Source organism: Parambassis ranga, chromosome 13, assembly GCF_900634625.1.
Source record: "Parambassis ranga chromosome 13, fParRan2.1, whole genome shotgun sequence".
In the NCBI taxonomy this organism is placed as follows: Eukaryota; Metazoa; Chordata; class Actinopteri; family Ambassidae; genus Parambassis; species Parambassis ranga.
Genome location: NC_041033.1, coordinates 19,317,653 through 19,338,547, shown reverse-complemented (window position 1 = coordinate 19,338,547; position 20,895 = coordinate 19,317,653). Strand labels below are relative to the sequence as shown.

General features: G+C 43.3%; 1 protein-coding gene across 2 annotated transcripts in view; it reads right to left on the bottom strand.

The window, feature by feature from the left end:
- Positions 1–20,848, bottom strand: part of LOC114444674 (LHFPL tetraspan subfamily member 6 protein) — a 45,107-nt gene extending 24,259 nt beyond the window's left edge. Inside the window, exons 1-4 of one of the 2 annotated variants that reach the window (XM_028419397.1) lie at positions 20,801–20,848; positions 19,366–19,675; positions 18,533–18,553; positions 18,033–18,449 (exon numbers count right to left, since the gene is read on the bottom strand). In XM_028419397.1, the coding sequence (XP_028275198.1) occupies positions 18,033–18,417 (385 nt within the window). In that variant the 5' untranslated portion in view covers positions 18,418–18,449; positions 18,533–18,553; positions 19,366–19,675; positions 20,801–20,848. Of the gene's footprint in view, positions 1–18,032; positions 18,554–19,365; positions 19,676–20,800 lie in introns of both variants that reach the window. The other variant, XM_028419396.1, reaches the window with a different exon arrangement.
- Positions 20,849–20,895: the final 47 nt, after the last annotated feature.

Genomic DNA, 20,895 nt, shown 5'->3' with positions numbered 1-20,895 from the left:
GCCATCTTCACTGATTTTAATAACCACGCTCACACACAGAGCGAGAGGGGGAGAGAGGGGGGGTTGGGTGAGAGGCAGAGACAGGCCACTGTTCCGGTGCCCACCTGGTGACCAGCTGAAAGCTTCAGGGATCAGCATCGAATTGTAGCCCTGCATATGCACGCACCACAGGATGGCAGTGAGGCTGGGCTCTGCCTGTAGCCTGTCTTGAAGACGAATGAGGTAGCGGTGCTGGGCTTAAGGGCCCCTAGGCTCGCTGTAGGTACCTCACTACTGGCCTGGTAGATTAGGTCTGGATCGCAGTTGACATGCCACAGCAGAGAGCAATCGGAGGAGAGAGAGGGGAGTATTTTTTTTTACTTCAAAGTGAAGCGAGTAAAGCAAAGTGACCATGTGATTCTTAGCTTGAGATGATAATTAACAAGTAATATGAAAGATATACTTATAATCTTGAGCAGGGCATTTAGATACAATTGTTTAACTAATTTATTACTCATCTTTAAAAGGATCATTTAGATTTGAAACATTTTCTCATTTTTGTATGTGACAACAATTTAATAATTGGCATTGGCATAATTTAATAAATCTGTGTGTCTCTAGCTGTTCTGTAACAGCAACAGTTTGCAGCAGAATGGCACTTTTGCCTTAATTTAATAATGTGAAGCAGGTAGAGTACACAAAGACAGAGATGACCCACAGCGAAGGAGCCAGGGTGGGACTGAACCTGGGTCTCTGCAGTGAGACCTTGATCGGGCAGATGGTGCACAAGGGCAACAACCAATATAAAGGATGCTATTTGATATATTTTTTTTAAAGCATATAGGCTGAGTCAGACAATCAGCCGCAGCACACCACTGAGACAGAGGCTGAAGCTAAAATTGCATTAGCCTTGCAAGAGGATACGGCCTATGGGGGCCATCTAGCCACTGAGCTGCTGGGAGCAAACAGTCACTGGTGGAACCTTTGCTCAAATTGCCAACAGAAACTGAATCAGTCTGTTGTCATGAATTTCAATGTGGACTGTCACTGACTGCAACCCCAAGGGGGCGCGTGCATTAAAATGCAGGAGGAGACTGCTTACAAGGAGAGGTGGGCTGGAGACCTTCAGCATCCCCAAAGATAAACTGTGAAAGATGGACAGATGAGGCAGATTTTGCTGTGTTATGTTACTTTTAATGAATGAATTTTTTTTGGAGATGGATGTAGTTGTTCGCGTGTGATGCATTCTGAGCACACAGGGAGGAATTTATTTCTCAAACCTCTTAAAAAACTGGCAAATCTACCCTGCAAGTAATGGACTCATTTAGGTGAGGGAAAAGAAGCATCATCTTGTGCTATGGAAATGAGTTGTGTCCCAACACATATCAATACTGATGATGAAAAATCTATGCAAAGCTTTGGGCTTTTCATTAGTATTGTTTAGGCCATTAAAGCATAATAATAACAGTCTTTCCAGGTGTTTCATATCATCACTGGAGAGGCCACATTAGCAGCCACTCAAGTGACAACAGCCCATTTTCTCATGTTCGCCTCGCCACCCCCACCTATTACTTCTACCCCGAAGATATATAGCCAGCCATATTCATGCCAATGAATCACAGACCCGCTCTGCACACGACACATTGCCCTTGGTTTGGTGTTACTTCTTGAGCTCAAGGTCTAACAACAGGGTAATTATCGCAAATAGCTGCGGCTGTTAGAGGATGATATGTTCAAGCAAGGTGTGAGGAGGAGGAGGAAGGGGTGTGGGGGGGGGGGTCCTCCTTAATCACCTGGCACGTGGTGTGGGATCAATCATTTGGTGGATGTTTAAAGAAGAAGGCCAATGGCTGGATGTCAGGAAGAGACCAACAAAATGCTGCATGTAAAGAATGAAACAATACAAAAGACATCTGGAGGACACAGAAAAGCAGCAAACAGTCGCTCGCTGCCACTGGTGTCGAGCAGTGGATCTCTTTTAGCGGATCGATAACTCCATCACAAGCCCGCGTGAGTCTTTGCTTTCCACTGCTGTTCCCACCCATCATCCCCCTGACTAACTGCCCACAGGGCTCTCCAAGGGGAGGAAAGCGTGCTCAAAACAACAAAGCTTAGCGCGAGGACACTTGTGGGCTCCCAGCTGACAAACCTGAGCTTTGATCCTGATTACAGATTGCTGCAGTTGAGGGCAGGTGTCTTCCTGACTCAGCAACACCCTGCTGAGAGGCCGTCAATAAGCAGCAGTAGGAAGAGCGACTGTTTGAATACTTTGCCTTCATGACAACAAACTTCTTTAAGCCTCAGTACAAACTGTCTGCTTTGAACTGTTTTGTTCAGCTGCCTTCCAAGAAAGAGGATGTTTGTGAAAACACAAGGGAGCTTCTAACTGGGTTTAAGAAAGAAAATCACAATCTCTCGCCCAGAGGAGTTTTAAGAACCCCGCCCGGCTTACTTTGTCCCATTTATGTATCTGGTTTTCTTATGAAATCGCAGAGATTCTTACTGACTATTGCTGCATCACATTGCAGCTGTGAAAACACCAAAAAATGTTAAACTCCCAAGCATTTTTTTTTGTTCAATCTGAAGTTTGGAGTGTCATTCCTCAAGTATAAATGTGTCTCTCTTCAAAATGAGTGTACGCCGCTGGGGGAGATCTCCACGCACCAGTTACTGGTATCTGGCCGGGCAGCTCCACGGGAAAAATGTTCTCAGTGCCTCTGAAGTCTTCACAGCAAGTGTCTCTGAAGTGAAAAGAACAAAGCTGTGAACTGACCAGTAACCGTATATTTGCCTTCTTTCTTTTAGTATTAGCTTTCCTGTGAGGAAGAAGCAGCAGGCGTGAGATTCGCCCACAGCACATAAAAGCTCCGAACCCTTGGGAATGCAATCCTTTAAAATAATAAGCTGTCAATTTTCCTTTGAAACTTTGACACCTCATTCCGCTCTGTTTGTCTCTACAGTTTTTCCTGTCATGTTAAACCACGTATTTTAAATCCTGAATTCATGATAGCAGCAGTCGTTTTTAAGGCTTCGCACAGTTGTGACTCTGCTGTGGGAACTTTAAAGGGAAACTTCACCTCAAAAGCCTTAATGCCATTTCCAGAAAATGTGCCATTAACTGGCTGTCATTATAAACACTACCCCGTTCACATTGGGGAAATCAATCTGACCAGAGCAGGATTCAGGCCATATCTGGATATATCCTGATAGTTTTTTTCTGAGTGTGAACACCGCAAATCCGGCTATATCCAGCTTGATTTCAATTCACCTCTCGGAGGTGGATCTAGCCGGATTGGCTCAAATGTGGTTCAGGTCTGAACGCAAATGCAGCTAGTGAATCCAGCTAGCGACGTGATACTTCCGGCTAGCGATGTGATACTTCCGGTTCACGAGGACACTGTCGGGGTCACGTATAAAAGCCGTATGTAAACAACCATCGAACTATGACAGCTTTGCCCCTAGTTTATTTTCCACAGGGCTACAAAGGAATAAAGTTTTTAAACCGAAAAAAACGAAGGAATGAGTGACACAGGACAAAAAAAACGACGCATGCACACACGCGGTCCTACCGCGGCCTGAATGAACTCTGTATGTTACGAGGCGCCACCTAGCGGTTTGGAGGACCGCAAACAAGCCAGATTAAGCCGGATTGAGTGCGGACATGTGTGTGTGCGATAGCCAGATTTGAAAATAGATCTGAACGTATCCAGCGTAAAGACTATCCAGATACAATCCTACTCTAGCTGGATTAACTTTCTCCAGTGTGAACGGGGCCTAAAAGATCAAGATCACATCTGGATATTTATCTGACAGAATCCCCCTGTAAAACTGACAGATAAACCTGTTTCTACAGCACAGAAACTCAGTCAGGACACCTGATTTTTATGCAGCTCTTGGTCTCTGGTCTGTTCCAAAACTCAGTCTAATCACGCTGGAATCATCTGCCAAGATACATAATAAAGTTCTGCTCATATGTGCTGGAGGACATTTCCAGCACGGCGCAGCAGCCAGCAAGTCCACTGTGCTTTTTTTTTTAAAGGCAAAATAACTCCAACCAGCATTGCTTGAGAAATTTAAATGATTGCAGAGCTCCACATACACTGGAAACTGGAGGAGATAATAATGGACATTTACCAGCTAAAGCCCAGCAGGACACTGCTGCAGGGTCTCAGCTGTCTGTGCTTTTATTGCCAACTTGTGCGTGTAACCCGAGTTAGTTTACCAGATGTCTTACAGGATAACCTTGATGTCACCGCTGTCCACAGGTTATTCTCAGAGTAAATTACTCAGCATCTACCATGTCACTCCAAGAAGAAGAAAAATAAAAGGCAACATCTCATTTCTGAGCCACTCAGCTGTGAGAGAAAGACGTCTGTGCAGCATCGATCAGATATCAAGCAGGCAATCAAAACATTACAACCTTCACTTTGTCCACTCCACTGTGCGCCTGACAGTCTGCGCCGTGTTATCAGCAGACCCGAGCGCCTGTGACTCCTTGGCTTCTATTATCTCCCCCCTTTTTTGCACATGACGAGCCGTTCGGCATCCATCATGAAAACCCACACTCCGGCCAGCCCCGCTCACTCTGTGGTTATCTTCAAATGTCAGACGCTGAAGCACATCACGGTCAGGCTGAAACGCGTCAGGCAGAACAGCTTTTGGAGGATTTCACATCCTGGTCCAGCAGCTCTCACAGATATTCACAGAGGCTAGGGGAAAAATAACCTGATATATCTAACCTGATTTTTTTTTGTCAGTTTAGCCAGTCACCTAATGTTTATGTCGCGATAACATGCAATCTTTTATTTGTGCAATAATCACATTCGGTGGGTGCTTTGTGAATGAGACAAATTCAATTTAGGATGAAATTTTCAAAGCTTTATCCTCCGTTTTTTTTTTTAATGCATGTGAGCAGCCTAGCAAAAGAGACACGAGGCTGGAGAGTGAGTTGCCCTGAGGGGAATGCCAACAAAGCACTGTCATTAGAGTAGCACTATCAGGACAGTCATGATAGCGACGCGTTCAGTAATGATCAAGTCTTAGCTGGCGGTGCAGCAGATAAGTAGATGTGAGATATATCAGTGGCAACGGAGGCAATATGGTTCACTTCCCAAGGGCTTGGCTCCACATATAATCGCTCTGTAATTACATTCTGCTGCACCTTACCAGGTGACACCCTTGTCTTTAGTTGTCTCTGTTAAAAGCTCTCTGGTTTCCTTCCAATTTGTTGGGGTAATAGTGGTTACGCAAAGGTAGAGTCAGGCGATAATACTAGGATGTGGAGTCTGTAATGGGGTTCATGTGTATCATTTAGAAGAAGAATCAATACTCTTTGCAGATGTTGGATACTTGTACAGCTCCGCTCACAGACAGAGAAAAAATTCAGATTCTATTTTCACCTTTGAATGGATTTAGATGACTTCATCTTGTGAGGCTTTATTTAAAATGAAAGCCACAACAGAGAGCAGATGAATGATGGTGGTGGTCAGTGTTTGCATTATCTTGGAGCTATTCAGTAAAGATTGGTGTTTTCATTATGTTGGCCAATCTATAAAGCCAGAGAATAACTTATATTTAATCATTTCGATTCATCCGCACCATCTCCCGCTAGAGACATCAACTCACACGCCAGCTCGAGCAGTAGCTGGAATACCTGATTAAAACGCCCCAGGTTCAGGCGCAGTATGATTCTAAATCATATCCAGGAAAACTTTCTGTAATATTTTGATGTAACCAGAGACAGGTCAATGTTGCTGGGCAGACAACACCAGTGGAATCACAATGGTCAGCTCAGTCTCAGGCTCAGTAGCTACCACTTGTGAGATGCCTGCATTAGTCCTTTCTGTTAGGAACAAGCAGGTATAAAAGTCTAAGGAGTCACACACAGGAGACCTGAGTTTTATCCTCACATGGGACCAATATTGTTTCAATTTTTGAAAATTTTTTTTCACTCAGTGCCGGGAGCAGCTGCCAGAAGCGACGCTCTGCCTCTTTTTTTCTCTAAATGTGGAAATAAAATATCTGCAGTGCAGTTCATGTAATTCAATTGAAATTCATATACAGCACAGGCAGATCCAATGATCACTAAAGCTGGTTTCATGCTTACCTTGCGAAGCAGCTGGATTCTTACAAGATTTGTTAGTTCACTAGATAATACTGTAATCCATCATGCCTGTCTTCAAGCTAGGGGCTTGTGCCCAGGTAACACTGGCTCATACCAATAGACTGCATATAAATATAGACAACATGACAGCTCCGTTAAAGCGAGACCAAAACATCTCAATTGCCCCCTGGTGGTCATAAACCACTCTATTACATTTTTTCACAGTGATATAGAGGTATGGTCATGGTCACTAGGCCTTGCATGAAGCTGAGGAAGGGCCGTCCCAAACATGGAAGGGGGGATGGGTGTTTGGGCGAAACAGCAACCATGTAAGTTCAAACCCCTACCTTTACTGTGCAGACTCTAGTTACAAGATGGCTCCTTTTTCAAACATGGCAGCACCAATCACAAAGATATCTGAAATGGGCGCCAGCAGAGCCAGGTCATCCATCTCTATATACAGGTGTTATTTGGCTCATTTACTGTCATATCCTGATTATTTCTGACTCCACGTAAGAGATTATTAATGAAGTCTACCGCTGTTATACCATGTGTGTAAGAGGACCCATCTCTCCCTCACTTTAGAGACCTTCATATGGATCCTGCTGCTGGCTGAAGCTGCAGGAATTTCATAAATTCAGAGGAGAGATTCCCAAAAAAAAACATGGAAGACGTGAAACTAAACTTTTTTTGTACAAAGATGGTCTGAAACAGACTACACAATATATTCCAAAAGTCAGTACTGTAGTTAACTGTGTAATTAGTTGTGTATAACTTGCGAAATGAACCACATACACGTATGCATGCACTTGGCTCTAGGAAAAAAATAATAGACTGACTGAAGCCTCCTCGACTTAAACCAATTCAAAGTTCCATTTTTGAGAATAAAAACACAGTGTGCATCTCAAATTCTTTCATGAAACTATTGTATCTTGTGCTGCGACCAACATAGCTATCACACACTGTTCTGTGAGGCTGGGCAGCAGTTGTCCAGACATGGAATCACAGCAGACAGAAAAAAGTCACTCTGCCGGATCAAAGAGCACCTTTGTTCCAGTGTTCCTTTTGGAAAGGAGGAACACTCTCAGCTTTCACTTTTCATTTTCTGTGACATTTTGTTTCTCTTCAAGCAGAAAGAACCAGAGTGAAGGAAGACGTAAGTGAAATCAGAAAAGAGAATATGTGGCTAAAGGTAATAAAGTGCAGGAAAGTGGCAGGAGGAAACAGAGTGGGAGGCGGAGTGGGCGTGCAGGGCAGATTGTCTTGCTAATGTTCTCTGCTCCTATAACAGGTGAGAAGAGAGATAAGATAGCACTGTTCATATCAGTATCCCCCACCAAGCTCACAGCTATTTGTAAACTGCATCTGACCCAAACTTGCTGAAGGAAGTCCGTGATTTAGCTTCTGGTACCAGTTCATTTGTTATAACAACAGTTTCTGTGTGACATTTTATTAAATAGTTTCCAAACTTCCACAACAGTCCTGTATATGGACATTCACTCTTTCTGATCTTCATAAGCACAAATATGGGTAGAGCAGTCTTCTGTCCTGTTTATAGCCTCCTCTGTGATGAAGCTTACATTCCAGAGACCTTGTGTTATGCTTTCACAAGCCTGCATTTTGGACTGAGTGGCTCGTATATGGTGAGCTAACTGGGCGTCCCGTCTCTGGGCCTCTTATTCTAGAGTACCTTGTCTGTGAGCTGAATAAACGCCTGACTCCCAGCTCTTTGGTGCTGGGTTTTGTTTATGCCTTGCAGCTGATTTTCCTTCTCTTTCGAGTTCACCTGAAGGCCAGTCAACAAGGTGCCGTTTAACTGTTGACGCTTGACAACAATCTGCCTGCGGAGGGTAAAAATAGACATCAGGAGCTGTGCTGCTGACTATCTGCAGAATGGAGCTGTGTTGCTTCTTGAATCTGAAGGCAACTTGTAGCCTTAACCTGTTTATCTAAAGCAGCAGACCCCCCTTGGCCGCTTTCAGGACTCCAGGGATTTCTCCAAATGTTCTTTCTCCCCATGTCTTTCCTCTGTGTCTGCACCCCCTGCTGCTGTAGAAACCAGATCCTATAATGGGAAAAGCCCACCCAACTGCTGCTGACCAGCTGAAATTAGAGTCTGGGAACAAAAAAAAAAGTACTTCCACCCAAACACTAAAACCTCCACAGTATACACAAGCAAAGCTGTAGGCCACAGACTGCAGATTATTCTACAGCCTCATATAAACCAAGGCATGCACAATTTTTTCCCTGAGACATAATTTCATGCGGCACAATTACAGGGTTGTCATTTTATGATAATGATGGGAGTGACATTTTGCTTATTACTACACCAAGGTGCCTTTGGAAGGTTTTCTTTTTTCCCCCCCAAAGCATAAAAAAGAAAGAAAAAAAGCCCACAATGCACACTTCAAAATCACTCTTCTTTGTATTGATCACAAACACACTCTCTCCCTCCCTCTCATGGGGCTCTCTAATTTATATGAGCTGAACTCCTAATGGAAAAATCCACTATCATTCACAATACCAAGCTAAATCTGGATTTTTGGCTGAATGCTGAAGAAACAACAAAGGGAAAGTTGTGAAATTTATGCAAGTCAAACACTTTCTCTTGTGCAACACATGCATGTGTGTTCATCAAAACTGTAGTGGGGGTTGGAGTGGGCAGCAGAATATATTTACCCCAAATTCCCAGCATTCCTTAAGGCAGACAGCAAAGGCGGGCGCAGGCCTCACAGTACGGGACTTTAATACTCGGCAACATGCAGGCTAATCTACAGGCCACTGCTCTCCAGAAAACACAGAGCAGAGAGGCAACAAAATCACACTTGAATGATCCTTTTCATCTTTTCATGTATGAAGGGACCGTCACCAGGCCATTAACAGACTGCAGGCCACTCCTGACAGACAAACGTCTGCACACAGGTGACCCCTGTCCTCCTCTGAGCTGATCCTCAGCTGTCTTTTACACCCTGGTCATCTGTTTTCAGTGTCTAGCCAGCCGCCTGGCCGCACGTGTTTTTTGTGTGACCCAGTGAGGTGCAGGGGGGGCCTCTGCCAGAGCTGCACACCGACCCTGATCTAATTCTCCCGGAGACAGAGACCACTTTCTTCCAGACATTACCTACAATGAGGACTCTGGCAGCTATTCTTGGCCTTTCTGGGGATAAGATTCAGGAGATACTTGAACAGTTAAATTAAATGACTCACATTGCCTCTTTGGATATGAAAGCTTGCAATGTGTGTATTTGTGGAAAAGACATAACACAGACAATTACTGAGGATTTCTTTACCAAAAATAAACTTTGGTAGCAGTTTAAGTTGTGGATCTGTCTCCAATACATCCAACCTCATATTCTATTTTCTCACTGGCCTGCAATTTGACCTACGAGACGCCTGCACAAAAGAAGTACTGACCCCACATTCCCCTCTCTAGGAAGAACGGGGTATAATTAACTGTAGCGTTAAAGGCACAGAGCCTCTGAGACTGTAAAACAGGGTATGAATACTGAGCAAACTACCTTATCCCACAGGGCTCAGACCAATCCATACAATCCATACTTATTCATTTATTCAGCTAAGTCATGGTCTCTGACTCCCTCAGTGATGTCTAACAGGTTAAACACAGGCATTCCATCTTCTTCAGTCCTAATTAGACACAACATGTGGTGATACAGGTATTTTTTTTCTTCTCTTGTTTTTTTTTTCTAACAAAAGAGTTTATTCTTGTACCGGTGACTAAAGTACCGCTCACTGTTGGTACAGGTTGCAGCGATGACATCAAACACGCCCTCCACAATGTATGTCAGACGTGATACAGAGAAGTGGAGCCTCCGCCATCTGCTCAGCATCTGTCTGAGCGGTGATTCTTCCGTTCACACATATTCACTGCTTTAGGTGTCAGCAGCAAGGATGTGATATGTGTTAACAATTACTTTTCTGTCCGCTTCGCCCCTTTCTGCCACAGCAGAAAAAAGATGAAACAAACTTTTCACAGAGGACTTTATGGTGTTCTAGGACTAAAACCAACAGTGATTTCATAATCTGTTATTTGTGAGTTATGTCAGTTAAATGGCTTTAGGGAGGCAGTGCTGGTAAACACTTCCAGGAATAAAATGAAGGAATTCAATAACAGCACTTTTCTACCCGCTTCACATTTATCCTTTTGTACACACTTTCACACACCAAAGGTACAACCACTGGGAACAACTTAGGGTAAAGTGTCTTGCCCAAGGACAAATCGGCATGCAGCCAGGACCAGGGGATCACAGCTCCACCACCTGAGCCACAGCTGCTAAATACACTCCAGTCTCTTTAGCTATTAGCATTACCTTATGTTTAGTGCTAGTAAGCAAATGTCTGCATGTTAAGTCATTAAACTAAATGCTAAACTAAACACTAAATGCATTAATGCTTAGCATTAGGTTGGTTTTAATGGAGGATCTTCCAAGCCTGCTCCATTGAAGCTCTTGGGCATTTTGGGGGGTAGAAAAGTGTTCCTACTGCAGGTGTAAGGAGGGACCCAGCCCTGATTGGATCAAATCAACACTGTAACTCACTTCAGGTTGTAATGAAACAGAAACAAAGGTCAGCAGAACAAAAGAAGACATGGAAGAAAGTAAAATGTTGATTTATTGATTTATCACGTCACCCCGTGAGCATGCTAGATTCTGCACCACAGCAACACCAATGATGGGGGCAATTCCTGCAAACAGGCTATCCACCTCAGAGCAGCTCAGAGCTGCCATGTTACTCAAATTCAGAAACTTAATGTGGGAGTAACTCATATGTTTTCTTTGTTTCAGTAACTGATCAATCATCATCAATTAGTGGCATGCCCACCAAACATCTGGTGCTACAACAACAATTAAAAACACCCATGTGGACATGAACCATCTTGTTGATTAACTGTCCAGGGTTTGATATTTGTCTAGTATTTAAGTGGGCATTAAATGTGTGTTGATTGTTTTTTTGGAAGATCAATGAATCATTTAATTAACTTGTAGTTTAATCACGAATTCCCAAATTCATTCACTCCTCTCGACTGTCAGACTCTTCTGCTCTCCACATTTATGCCAGACACGACCGCAGGCACACCAGACATGTTTTCTGGAACTGTTCTGTTCCCAGTGACAAAAAAAAAAGCTGATATGCAGCATGCAGCAAAAACAATGACTTAACAGAGGAACAGACTGAAATAACCCTTCTGTCTGTCCTTTTGCTTCCCCAGACTTCCTGTTTGACAAAACTAAATCCCTGTTGATGCTGGGCTTTCCGCCCTTTTCTCTCTTCTTCTGTTTCTCTCTCTCTCTCTCTCCCCTTTCTTTTTTTTTTTACCTCTGCTCTCTCTTTCTGTCTTCGGGTCAATGACCTAATCTATTTTTTTCTGTGAAAGGCAAAGAAATGAGGGAAAAGACACAGATGGGTGGACAGAGAGCAGAATTAGGGGAAAGGTGAAACAAGCCTGAAATAGAGAGTTAAAGATTGAGAGGACTGGAAATAATACTGTAGCAGCCTAAAAGGCAGAAAAGGAGGAGTCAGTTCATCCTGAGGAGGGAGAGACCTGAGCGCAGAGGAGAATAGACTGCCTGTGGTGCACAGGCTACGTTTCACTGCTCTTCAAACACCCTTGTGGTGGTGGTGGTGGTGGTGGGGGGGGCTAGAAGGAACTGTATGTTGAGAAAAAAAAATAGCTGCGGTGCTGAATGAGCGCATTACAGTGCAAGAGTGGTCTGTACTTTAGGTGATCAATCAACCCAGAGGAAGAGACATCCACTTTACAACCATCAGAGGCCAGAAACGCAAGCAGACAGTGCTCTAAACACCATTACACAAGGCTGCTGTCCATAGTCAGAAGTCCCTGCATTCTCCTCTCAAACATACGGGGCCACTGCTATCTCATTACTTTTATGCAATGCCTACATGACAGATGAGACAGTGCAGTCCATCATCTTCACACCAAACTGGCAGGCCCACGAGAAGGAAGGAATGCTGATAAGTTTTGGGGAGTAAAACGATAACGCTGCACATCAGGAGATATTTACCCATCGCCCCGGAAATGTCTCGTGATCTGACACCGTAAACAATGACTGTCAGGAGACTCTCTTCTCCAGAAAGCACATTTCCCCCAGAAAGATGAGCTCTTCATCCCAGAGCCTTCCTCGTACGGATATACTTTCATTTTTTTGTTGTACCTCTTCAAAATGAATGCTGGTGGTGAGAGGGGAGTGGAAGCACACATTCTGGGACTGGGCAGGATCCAGCTGGCAACGACTTGCAAAGCCGACACAAGGACAAAGCTCCTGGCTGTGCTGGTATGGCTGTGAAACAGGACAACACAGGACGCTGCCAAATAGCCGCCAGCAACATTATGGAAGCCACAAAGGCTGCCCATCTGTAATTTATTTACATGTCTTTAAATTTATGGCTCATGATGATGCCCTTGATTTACCCTTAAAAAGTGCAGAGGGAGTGAAGCTAATTTCATCTGGCCTGAAAAACACATGATGCTTTATTACATGTCTTTTGTGTGACAGACAGGTCACCTCTGTGGGAAGAACAGAGCTACTCAAGGAAAGGAAGTGATACACTTAGACAGGAGGCAAACTTAACTGAAACAGACAGAGCGCTTCGTGTGTAGCGAGCCTCGCTGCGGCTTCAAATCGTTCATTTACTGACATTCCACACCAGTGTGGGCAAAAGAGTTGCTGGCACAGAGGTGTAAACAGAGCCAATCAACCAGAAAACGAAATGGAGAAGCTCTCCCAGAAGACAACACAGCCAATTATTTGATATTTCTGATCGACTGCAGCTTCAGTGGAGGCCGGTGTGGGAAGTATTCGAACCAACGCGGCCAGCAACTCTGCAGAGACTGCAAACCGAGGAGGAGGGAGCCAGTACGTAGAATTGTTTCTCCCACAAACACGTCCTTTTAGCTCAGACCACGCTAACTGATGCATAGTTTTATGACATTCTGTTTGTACTTGTAGTCTATTTGAAGCCATTTCTTCAAATCTGCTTTCAGGAAGAAAAAAAAATTACATTCAAAGTGGTCAAATGATAAATGTATGTCAAATAAAATACAAGTTTGTCATTTCACTCTGGAAAACCTCACAGGGGAGCATCGAGCATGTGAAAAACGACAATTTTTTCTGATCTCACTCCATCAAAAGACTGTCAGAACCCTGGGCTAATATTTAATGTAATACACATTAAATGTCTCTGATCAATAATACATGTTTTTAGCCCATCCTGCAATGATGTCATTAGATTTTTTTTCTCTAAAAACTGTTAAGAGTTATCAGTACTGCGCCTGACAATAACAGACAAAATTAGACTCTATAGATTCCCTGCTGACCACAACCTTCCCTTATGGCAGTGAAAATGCTGCGTTGAGCTCTTTCGAACTAGTTTTACGTCCCTTGGGGGACACTGTACCTACTGTAAGTCCCCACCTCCTCTGAAACAGCAGCAGCTCATAAGAAGTCCTCTGCTCGTACCTTGCAGAACACACTGTCCCCACAAAAAAAAAAACAGCTCGTCATGCACCACAGTGTTCGTCTTATTATTTCACCTTCACTTTCATAGACGCAGCAGTTCAACACATTCTCAATAAAATATAGCATGCACCCTGTGGCCTTGAGTAGCTGTATCTCCTGACATTATTATCAAGAGTTAAAATGATTTCAATCCGGCTGACACTCCTGACAAGTCAAGGCAATATTTGGAGAGATTTCAGGCTTGTTTTTGTAACAATGCTTCATCACTGCCTCTCTGCATGTGACCGGATTTACTGCGATGCGTTAAATGATCAATAAACTGTTGTTTTAGGCTGGAAAAAAATACCTCAATGTCTTTGAATTTCTCTGCTTTTATTCAACAACAAAGGCATTTCAGAAACTTGTTTGTTCTTTGGTTGATGATGTAGAAACATATCCCAACAATGCTAATTATGTTATTTTTAAACAGACTGCTGAGGTAGTTCATCAGGTGTGGTGGAAAAAATAGGTCACACTTTTCTACTTTTGGCTTCCTTTTTGCATTGTTTTCCTGCTGGTTTTAAAATGAGATTTCTTTTTTTTTTTTTAAAAAAAAGCTATAGTTCGGTTTGGCATCTGTCTACATCACAAGCCCATTAATCCCCCTGAAAGACCAGTCACACAGTGCGTGAATTAGACCGTCTCAGACATGGTTTTGCAGATCTGAGACAAAAATCCCGATGTCAGGGCCAATTCAGAGCACATGGCGGTCACTAAAATCCCTGAGTTCAAATCTGGTCTGAGAGGTAGCCTGAGGCAGAGATTGAGCGCTCTCAGACATCTAGAGACATATTTGAAGTTCTTTACAGTCTGCAGTGCTTCACAAGGCGCTACACATCCAGTCAGAGTGCAAGAAAATCCTGCAGAAATGTGGAGAGTCACGGTCATGGAACAGTTTCAGATGTGCGTTATTATTATTATTAGTGGCCTTCTTGGAAGTTGTTTGACTCCAAAAATAGGGAAATAAGTGGAAGTGGAACTGTGGGCGCCCATCTGTCATTTTAAACAGTTGCATATAAGCCAAAATTCCCTTCAAACAGGTGTGTTATTTATCATATAATATAATTGCCATGAACAAAGACATCAGCTATAGGATGTCTATTCTATAGCGAAGGGGAGTTCTTATTTTTGGATCACAATGATGTCATTTCCTGATTGTCACATGTGCTTTTTCACTGTCCATTGAGTCCATTGATTTGAATGGGGAAAGTTACCATGGGTCTGACTGATTGTGTGGTGCCACAAAGTCACAAACCTACATATCTGACTCATTTGTAACCACACATTTGTAAACCTACCTGATTCTCAGCACAAAACACTCACAAGATTTGGCCACTCAAGCTGGTGGATTTTGTAAAGTTAGATGTTAGCAGCGTTATATATCAAATTTTAGCAACAGAAAACACAGATTCCTACATTTGCTTTCCTCCAGCGGCGGTGTACTTGCCCACAGGAGACAGGAAGTAACATTACACAGCAACGATGCAAAAAGCATCATCTACAAGAAGATCTGCTGTCTTTTCTGTACTAACTCTACAGTTATTTATTTTTGTGAGATTTTCTGAACCATCCCACAGGCAGAACGTGTGTCTCCATTTTAAAAAGCCCCTGACTATCTGAGAGGAACATCTCATAAAAAAAAAAAAAAAACCCATTAGAAACTGACTGCCGGGCTCCAGGCACCCATTGCTATCACCAACATTTAACTGTTGATGGAGCAGGCCAGTTATCCAATCAGAGGACCTGTCAAACTGTCAGTCATCATGATTGAATGAAACACCAAAATGTCAAAACAAAACTACCTGTCACGCAAAACGCATAATTAAAAAGGGCTGCTGAGAGGGAACACAAGAGTATGTAAAAACCCTTAAATCATGCCTGTTGAAAACAAACGTTAAATATCTTTCTTCCCGCTGTGTTCAGCTCAGCTTGAGGCACCCAAAAAAGACAAGGCACTCCTCTGCGGGAGGCGAGAGGGGGGAACAAAATCCCTAACAACCAAATCCAAGTCAAGAATCTTTTAATGTTTGAATCGCTCGTCTCGTTTAGGAGTCCGCACCGCTGCATAACTGAGACAAGAAGCTACAGCGAAGGCAGTTGTTTAATGTAAGCAGCACACAGCTCTCAGACCTTTGATTTATGAGCCAGAACAGTCTCATACTCTCATACTGGGGCTCTCTAACTCTCTGGGTCTCTGCCACTGGCAATTAACAAGCTTCTGGAACAACCTTGCCCGCAGTGAACTGGGAAGAAAAACAGCGTTATAAGACGTAAACAACAACAACAATAATTGTTGTTAAAAGTATTTCTGAGCTAATGAGATAAAGCCCTAATGAATACTTTCAGCTGGGATCTGATCTTCCTAAATAACAGTGAGTGGATGGAAGAGGGGGCGACTCCAGCATCAGACTGCTGCCTCACGAATTCTCCTCATCACAGAGATTTGATCACACTCCTCAGCACCCGCTTCCCTGGCAGATCTTTATAACTCAGCCGGATTCTCAGTTAATTAGAATTGAATGCTGAATGTTTCTATCGGCAGGTATTTTTCCTTCTCTCTTTCTCTTAACTCCCCCCCACACACACTGCCTCAATATTTCTTCACTCTTTTCAGAAGACAATACAGAGGGAAGAACCCACTGAGCTTCCCAGTTGTGTCACTTCCAATTAGCCCTTCTCAGACGTCTCTGCCCTTTGGCTCACTAGCATTCAAGTTAAAAAAGATCTGAGCGGCGTCCCTTGTATTGTACGCTGCCTTTCTTCGCTCTCCCACCATCTAAATTCATGCGTGTCTGGATTTGTGAGCGAAATCTCAAGAAAGACAGACAGGAATTTTTTTTTAATCCTATAACCAAAAATAGCAGCGTGCTGTAACGCTGCATGTACGGAGATGCTGTGAGCTTAAAAGGAGCTTTCCTTACATAAAAGTGCACATTTCTGAATAAACTAGCCAGCTTTCACCTTAATCATCCTCCATATTATACATCATTAATACTGATGTTCCTAACTAGCTAAGCCTTTTAGAACTAGGACAGTGTGTGTTGTGGTGGCCCTCGGTAGATTTATCCCTCTGAAAATCCTGGCAGCTCTGTCAAATCTGCCTGCAACCTGCTTTTCTGTCACATCAGTTTTCAAAGCCAGAGTGAAGTGACGGGGATTGTAAACAGCGATGGTGGTGAGCCACAGTACGCGCGCGATCGTTTTTTTTTTTGAGTTAATGAGAAGACTGGAGTGCTGCAGCTTCTTAAACTGGGGCAGAGGAAATTTGCAGCTTCAATGGAAACCTCCCCCTCAGACCTCATGTCCTGGGAGCACACATGTGTAAAACCAACACTGCACACAAACAAAGCTGTTTGGAACTGCGTCCACTTACTGTAAACAAACAAACAAATACACAAAAGTGCTCACTGTTGCGTGGAGTTTGCAGAAAAAGAAAAAAAAAAAAACAATACAAATTCTCTCCAACTTTAAGGGGCGCATTCTGCATCAAACAGAACATAAAGCCACGCTGACAGATTCTGGGCAAGCCCGAAATGATTTTCCACCATTTCACCAGTCAAACTACAAACAAAAGATATGAAGTGATGCCAGATGTCTGCTGCACATGACAGAGAGGGTAAGGAAATTACTGGTCAGAGTAAAATACAGGAAAGCATTATAAAACTTGGCCCTGAGGAGTTTTTTCTTCATGAAAATACATGTTCCAACATATTTATAATAATGAATAATGAACCCGGCCCAGCCTTCCTCAAACAGGACCAACATACTTTGGACATGAGTGCTTAATAAAGTAGATCTTATGAAAACAGATACAACACAAAACACATACAGACAATGAAAACGTTTCCAGGGGGACCCCAAAAAGTGACGGACTGGCTGGGACACACCTTTTTCCCCCTCAGAAAAGCAGTGTTTTCTTGATTTGATCGAATAATGTGGACAAAGCCTTTTTTAAAACCAAAAATCTGAGCAGACAACTGTTCGTGTTCTTTTTCAGCATTACAATCAAAATATGTAAAAAGGCCCTGAGACTTTTCATTTCCTGTGCAGCAGAGTATGGAGGAAACAATGGCTGACAGCAGGTTTGTTGGACATGAAAAGTCTTCAATTCATCCTGCTTGTTTCCTCCCTGGTGTGACTTTGTTTCCTGGTTGGTTTCAGATGATCAAATGAGATGATAATTACAGCCATTAAAGCCTCCATAATCTGTATAAACATCTCAGGAGTTAGAGAGAATCTGATCTGCAGCCTTTCCGTAAAAAACAAATCAGAATGAGTAAGTGATCCGACTGTTTAAAAACTCTCTTTGCAATCAGAGCCTCTGTGCTGCACACACTCGCTGCACACTGTGGAGTGGGCTCAGGGCTGGCCGCAGGTACAGACACAGACAAACAATCACAGAAACGAGAACTCACCTCCCACAAACTGAATGCCGCCAGCCACGCGACCAATGGTACGTGAGATGAGGTCAGAGATGCAGCAGCCCATAAGAGCTGTGAGCGCCACCAGCAGGAGGAGGCCACACCCCACGCCGGTCACCACCGTGCAGATCCTCCACTCCAGACTCGGGATGCCGTGGAAGGAGGCGTAGCGCCCACACTGCTCCAGCATCACCGTGGCCTGCCTCTCCTCGTCCCTCACCGGGTAGGAGCAGCGCCGGAACGTGCCAAAGGACACAGGCTTGTCCATCTGCGTTCCCAGCAGCCAATAGGGCATGAAGAAGCCAACGCAGGAGGCAGCAGCACACAGCAGGGACAGCAGGGCCCAGATAACACCCGTACATGTCAGACTGGACGCCATGGTAAACAGTCTGCGAGCGGTTCACACTGGCACTGAAAGAACAGCAGTTATATGAGCAGTTGCTGTGTTGTAGGAAGTCTTGGAGTGAGCATTTAACACCAGCGGCCTTCTTCACCTTCTCAGTGACTCTGGGTCCCTGTCAGGAGGAGAGACAGACACATCCAGACTGAGCACTGACACACAAGCTGAAATCAGTCACCACAAATACAACATTATCACAACCACACAACACCAAGGATCTCAGATATAAGATGGAAATTATGGGGAAGTATGGTATAATCAGGCTTTGTGACTGATTGTTAGCTTCTGTCTTGAAGTATGGAGTAATAACATTCATAAAAATCATTATATTTAATCAGTATAATCATTACAGTGCAGTAATGTTCACATTCGGGAGTAAATAAAGTTTTATGAGGAGTAAGGAATGATTATTTTCTCCCTCTGACTTTCATTTTTAAGGATCTTCACTCTTTTATTTTATGGAAATAATAAAAAGCAGTTGACAAAATGAAGCCTATTCAAAGCAGCAGTGAACATGTATAATAACCACTAGTTTATCTCAACAGGTAGCTTATTATGGGAACAAGTGGCAGCCTATAATTGAGCATAAGTTGCTGAGTTCTATTTTGAAAAGTTTCACAAACCAGCAGGATCTGTCAACTTTACAAGCATATTATACAATGAGACGTCAAACAATATTAAAGCCACGAATACACAGGTTATGACGTGTTATGAAATTCACATAAAAATCAATATTAACTGGAGCTTCAGGTCAGAAAACCTGCTACTACACAACTCCATGCAGGAGCAGCCACTTAAGGAACAAACTGTGATTTTATGTTAGGGGTGACCTCACACTCACACACGCACATTATTATCGCAGTGCTTACACTGTCAGAATGAAAATAATGCATACACGGCAAAGAGAACGAGAGACCGCAGACTTACATGCTGGGAGATCTAAAGAGAAATAGGGTGCGCTCCGTGTGCTTCCATCTGCGGGCTCCCAGCTGTGCTCGGGCTCAAAGCAAACTTTTTTCTTCAGTCGAGGAAAAGAGGAAAGAAATGCGTTCGAGGCGAGGATGAATTCCAGCCAAAAAAAGAGAAAAAAGTGACTGCAGAATCCGTTCAGACACAATCACTTCCTCCTCATCAATGTGTTTAACCGAGGCGATGATCAATAATTTACTCCCGTGTGGTGCAGAAACGTGCAGCGCTGACTGACTGACTGACTGACCGGACTCCTGATTCCACATTCCTGCTCAGAGAGAGAGAGGGAGGGAGGGGGAGAGAGAGAGGGAGAGAGAGAGAGAGGGGAGAGAGGGAGAGAGAGAGAGAGAGAGAGAGAGAGGGAGAGAGAGAGAGAGAGGGAGAGAGGGAGAGAGAGAGAGAGAGAGAGAGAGGGAGAGAGAGAGGGAGAGAGGGAGAGAGAGAGGGAGAGAGGGAGAAGAAGAGGGGCGGGAGGTGACCATCAATCATACAAATCTCCACCCAGGGGCAGGTCTCACCGCTACTATCATTCCTACGGGCTCCTGGTGCATTCAAGGACGCCTCGAAAACGTCTACATTTCTCATGGCTATGCTACAATAACCACAGAATATAGTTTTTATGCAGAATATTGTCAGGTGTGTCATTTTACCATGTTACACCTTACAGAGGGACGTAGTGACGTCGCCATTTAATGGTCATTTTGTGTTTTTTCTTCAAGTAAATCTTTTTTTTTTCACAAAAATGAGGCTATTTACAAACAAAAAGTAACAAAGTAGACTACTTAAATAATGGATTAATTTAACAGGCCACCTTGTGTTTTGTTTGCGTTTGTTTTTACAATAAATCAATTATAAGGAAAACTGTTTTTGTAACGTTTAAATTTGGTGCTTTTGATAGACCTGTAGAACCTAAACACACACACACACACACCTGTAGAACTTAAACTCACATATGAAAAAGGCATGTGTGCCAATACAGTCGAATAATTTACTTTTATTCCAACGGCACCTGAACGCAGCATTGCTCTCTGCTCTCCCGCACTGTTAATACATTTCTTGTTCGAGTGTGTGAAGATAAGGTAAATGGGAAGCTGTTGGTCAGCTTGTCATAGTCGTTAGCATGCTTTGATTTGGATATATGCTTAAACTACCACAGCATATTTCAAAAGCCTCACACACCGTTTAATACAGTAAACTTCAAATAAGTGAGCCAATGGCGCACATACTCTGCCGTGTAAACTCGTAAACTCGTCGTTAAGACGTAGTTTTTAATATATATATTATAATATAATAAAAACTATACAAAAATGACATTTCAGTATATAAAGTTGTAGGTTTTTTGACTATTATAAAAAAATAAAGAAGGTATTAAATAAAATTGTATTTTTCTTACGTTGTCGCTTTTTCCCTCAGCATTAGCCGTTGGCGGTGCTCTTCATACCTTTCAACAACTGATGACTTCGCTGAAGTGAAATAATTAATCAAGCA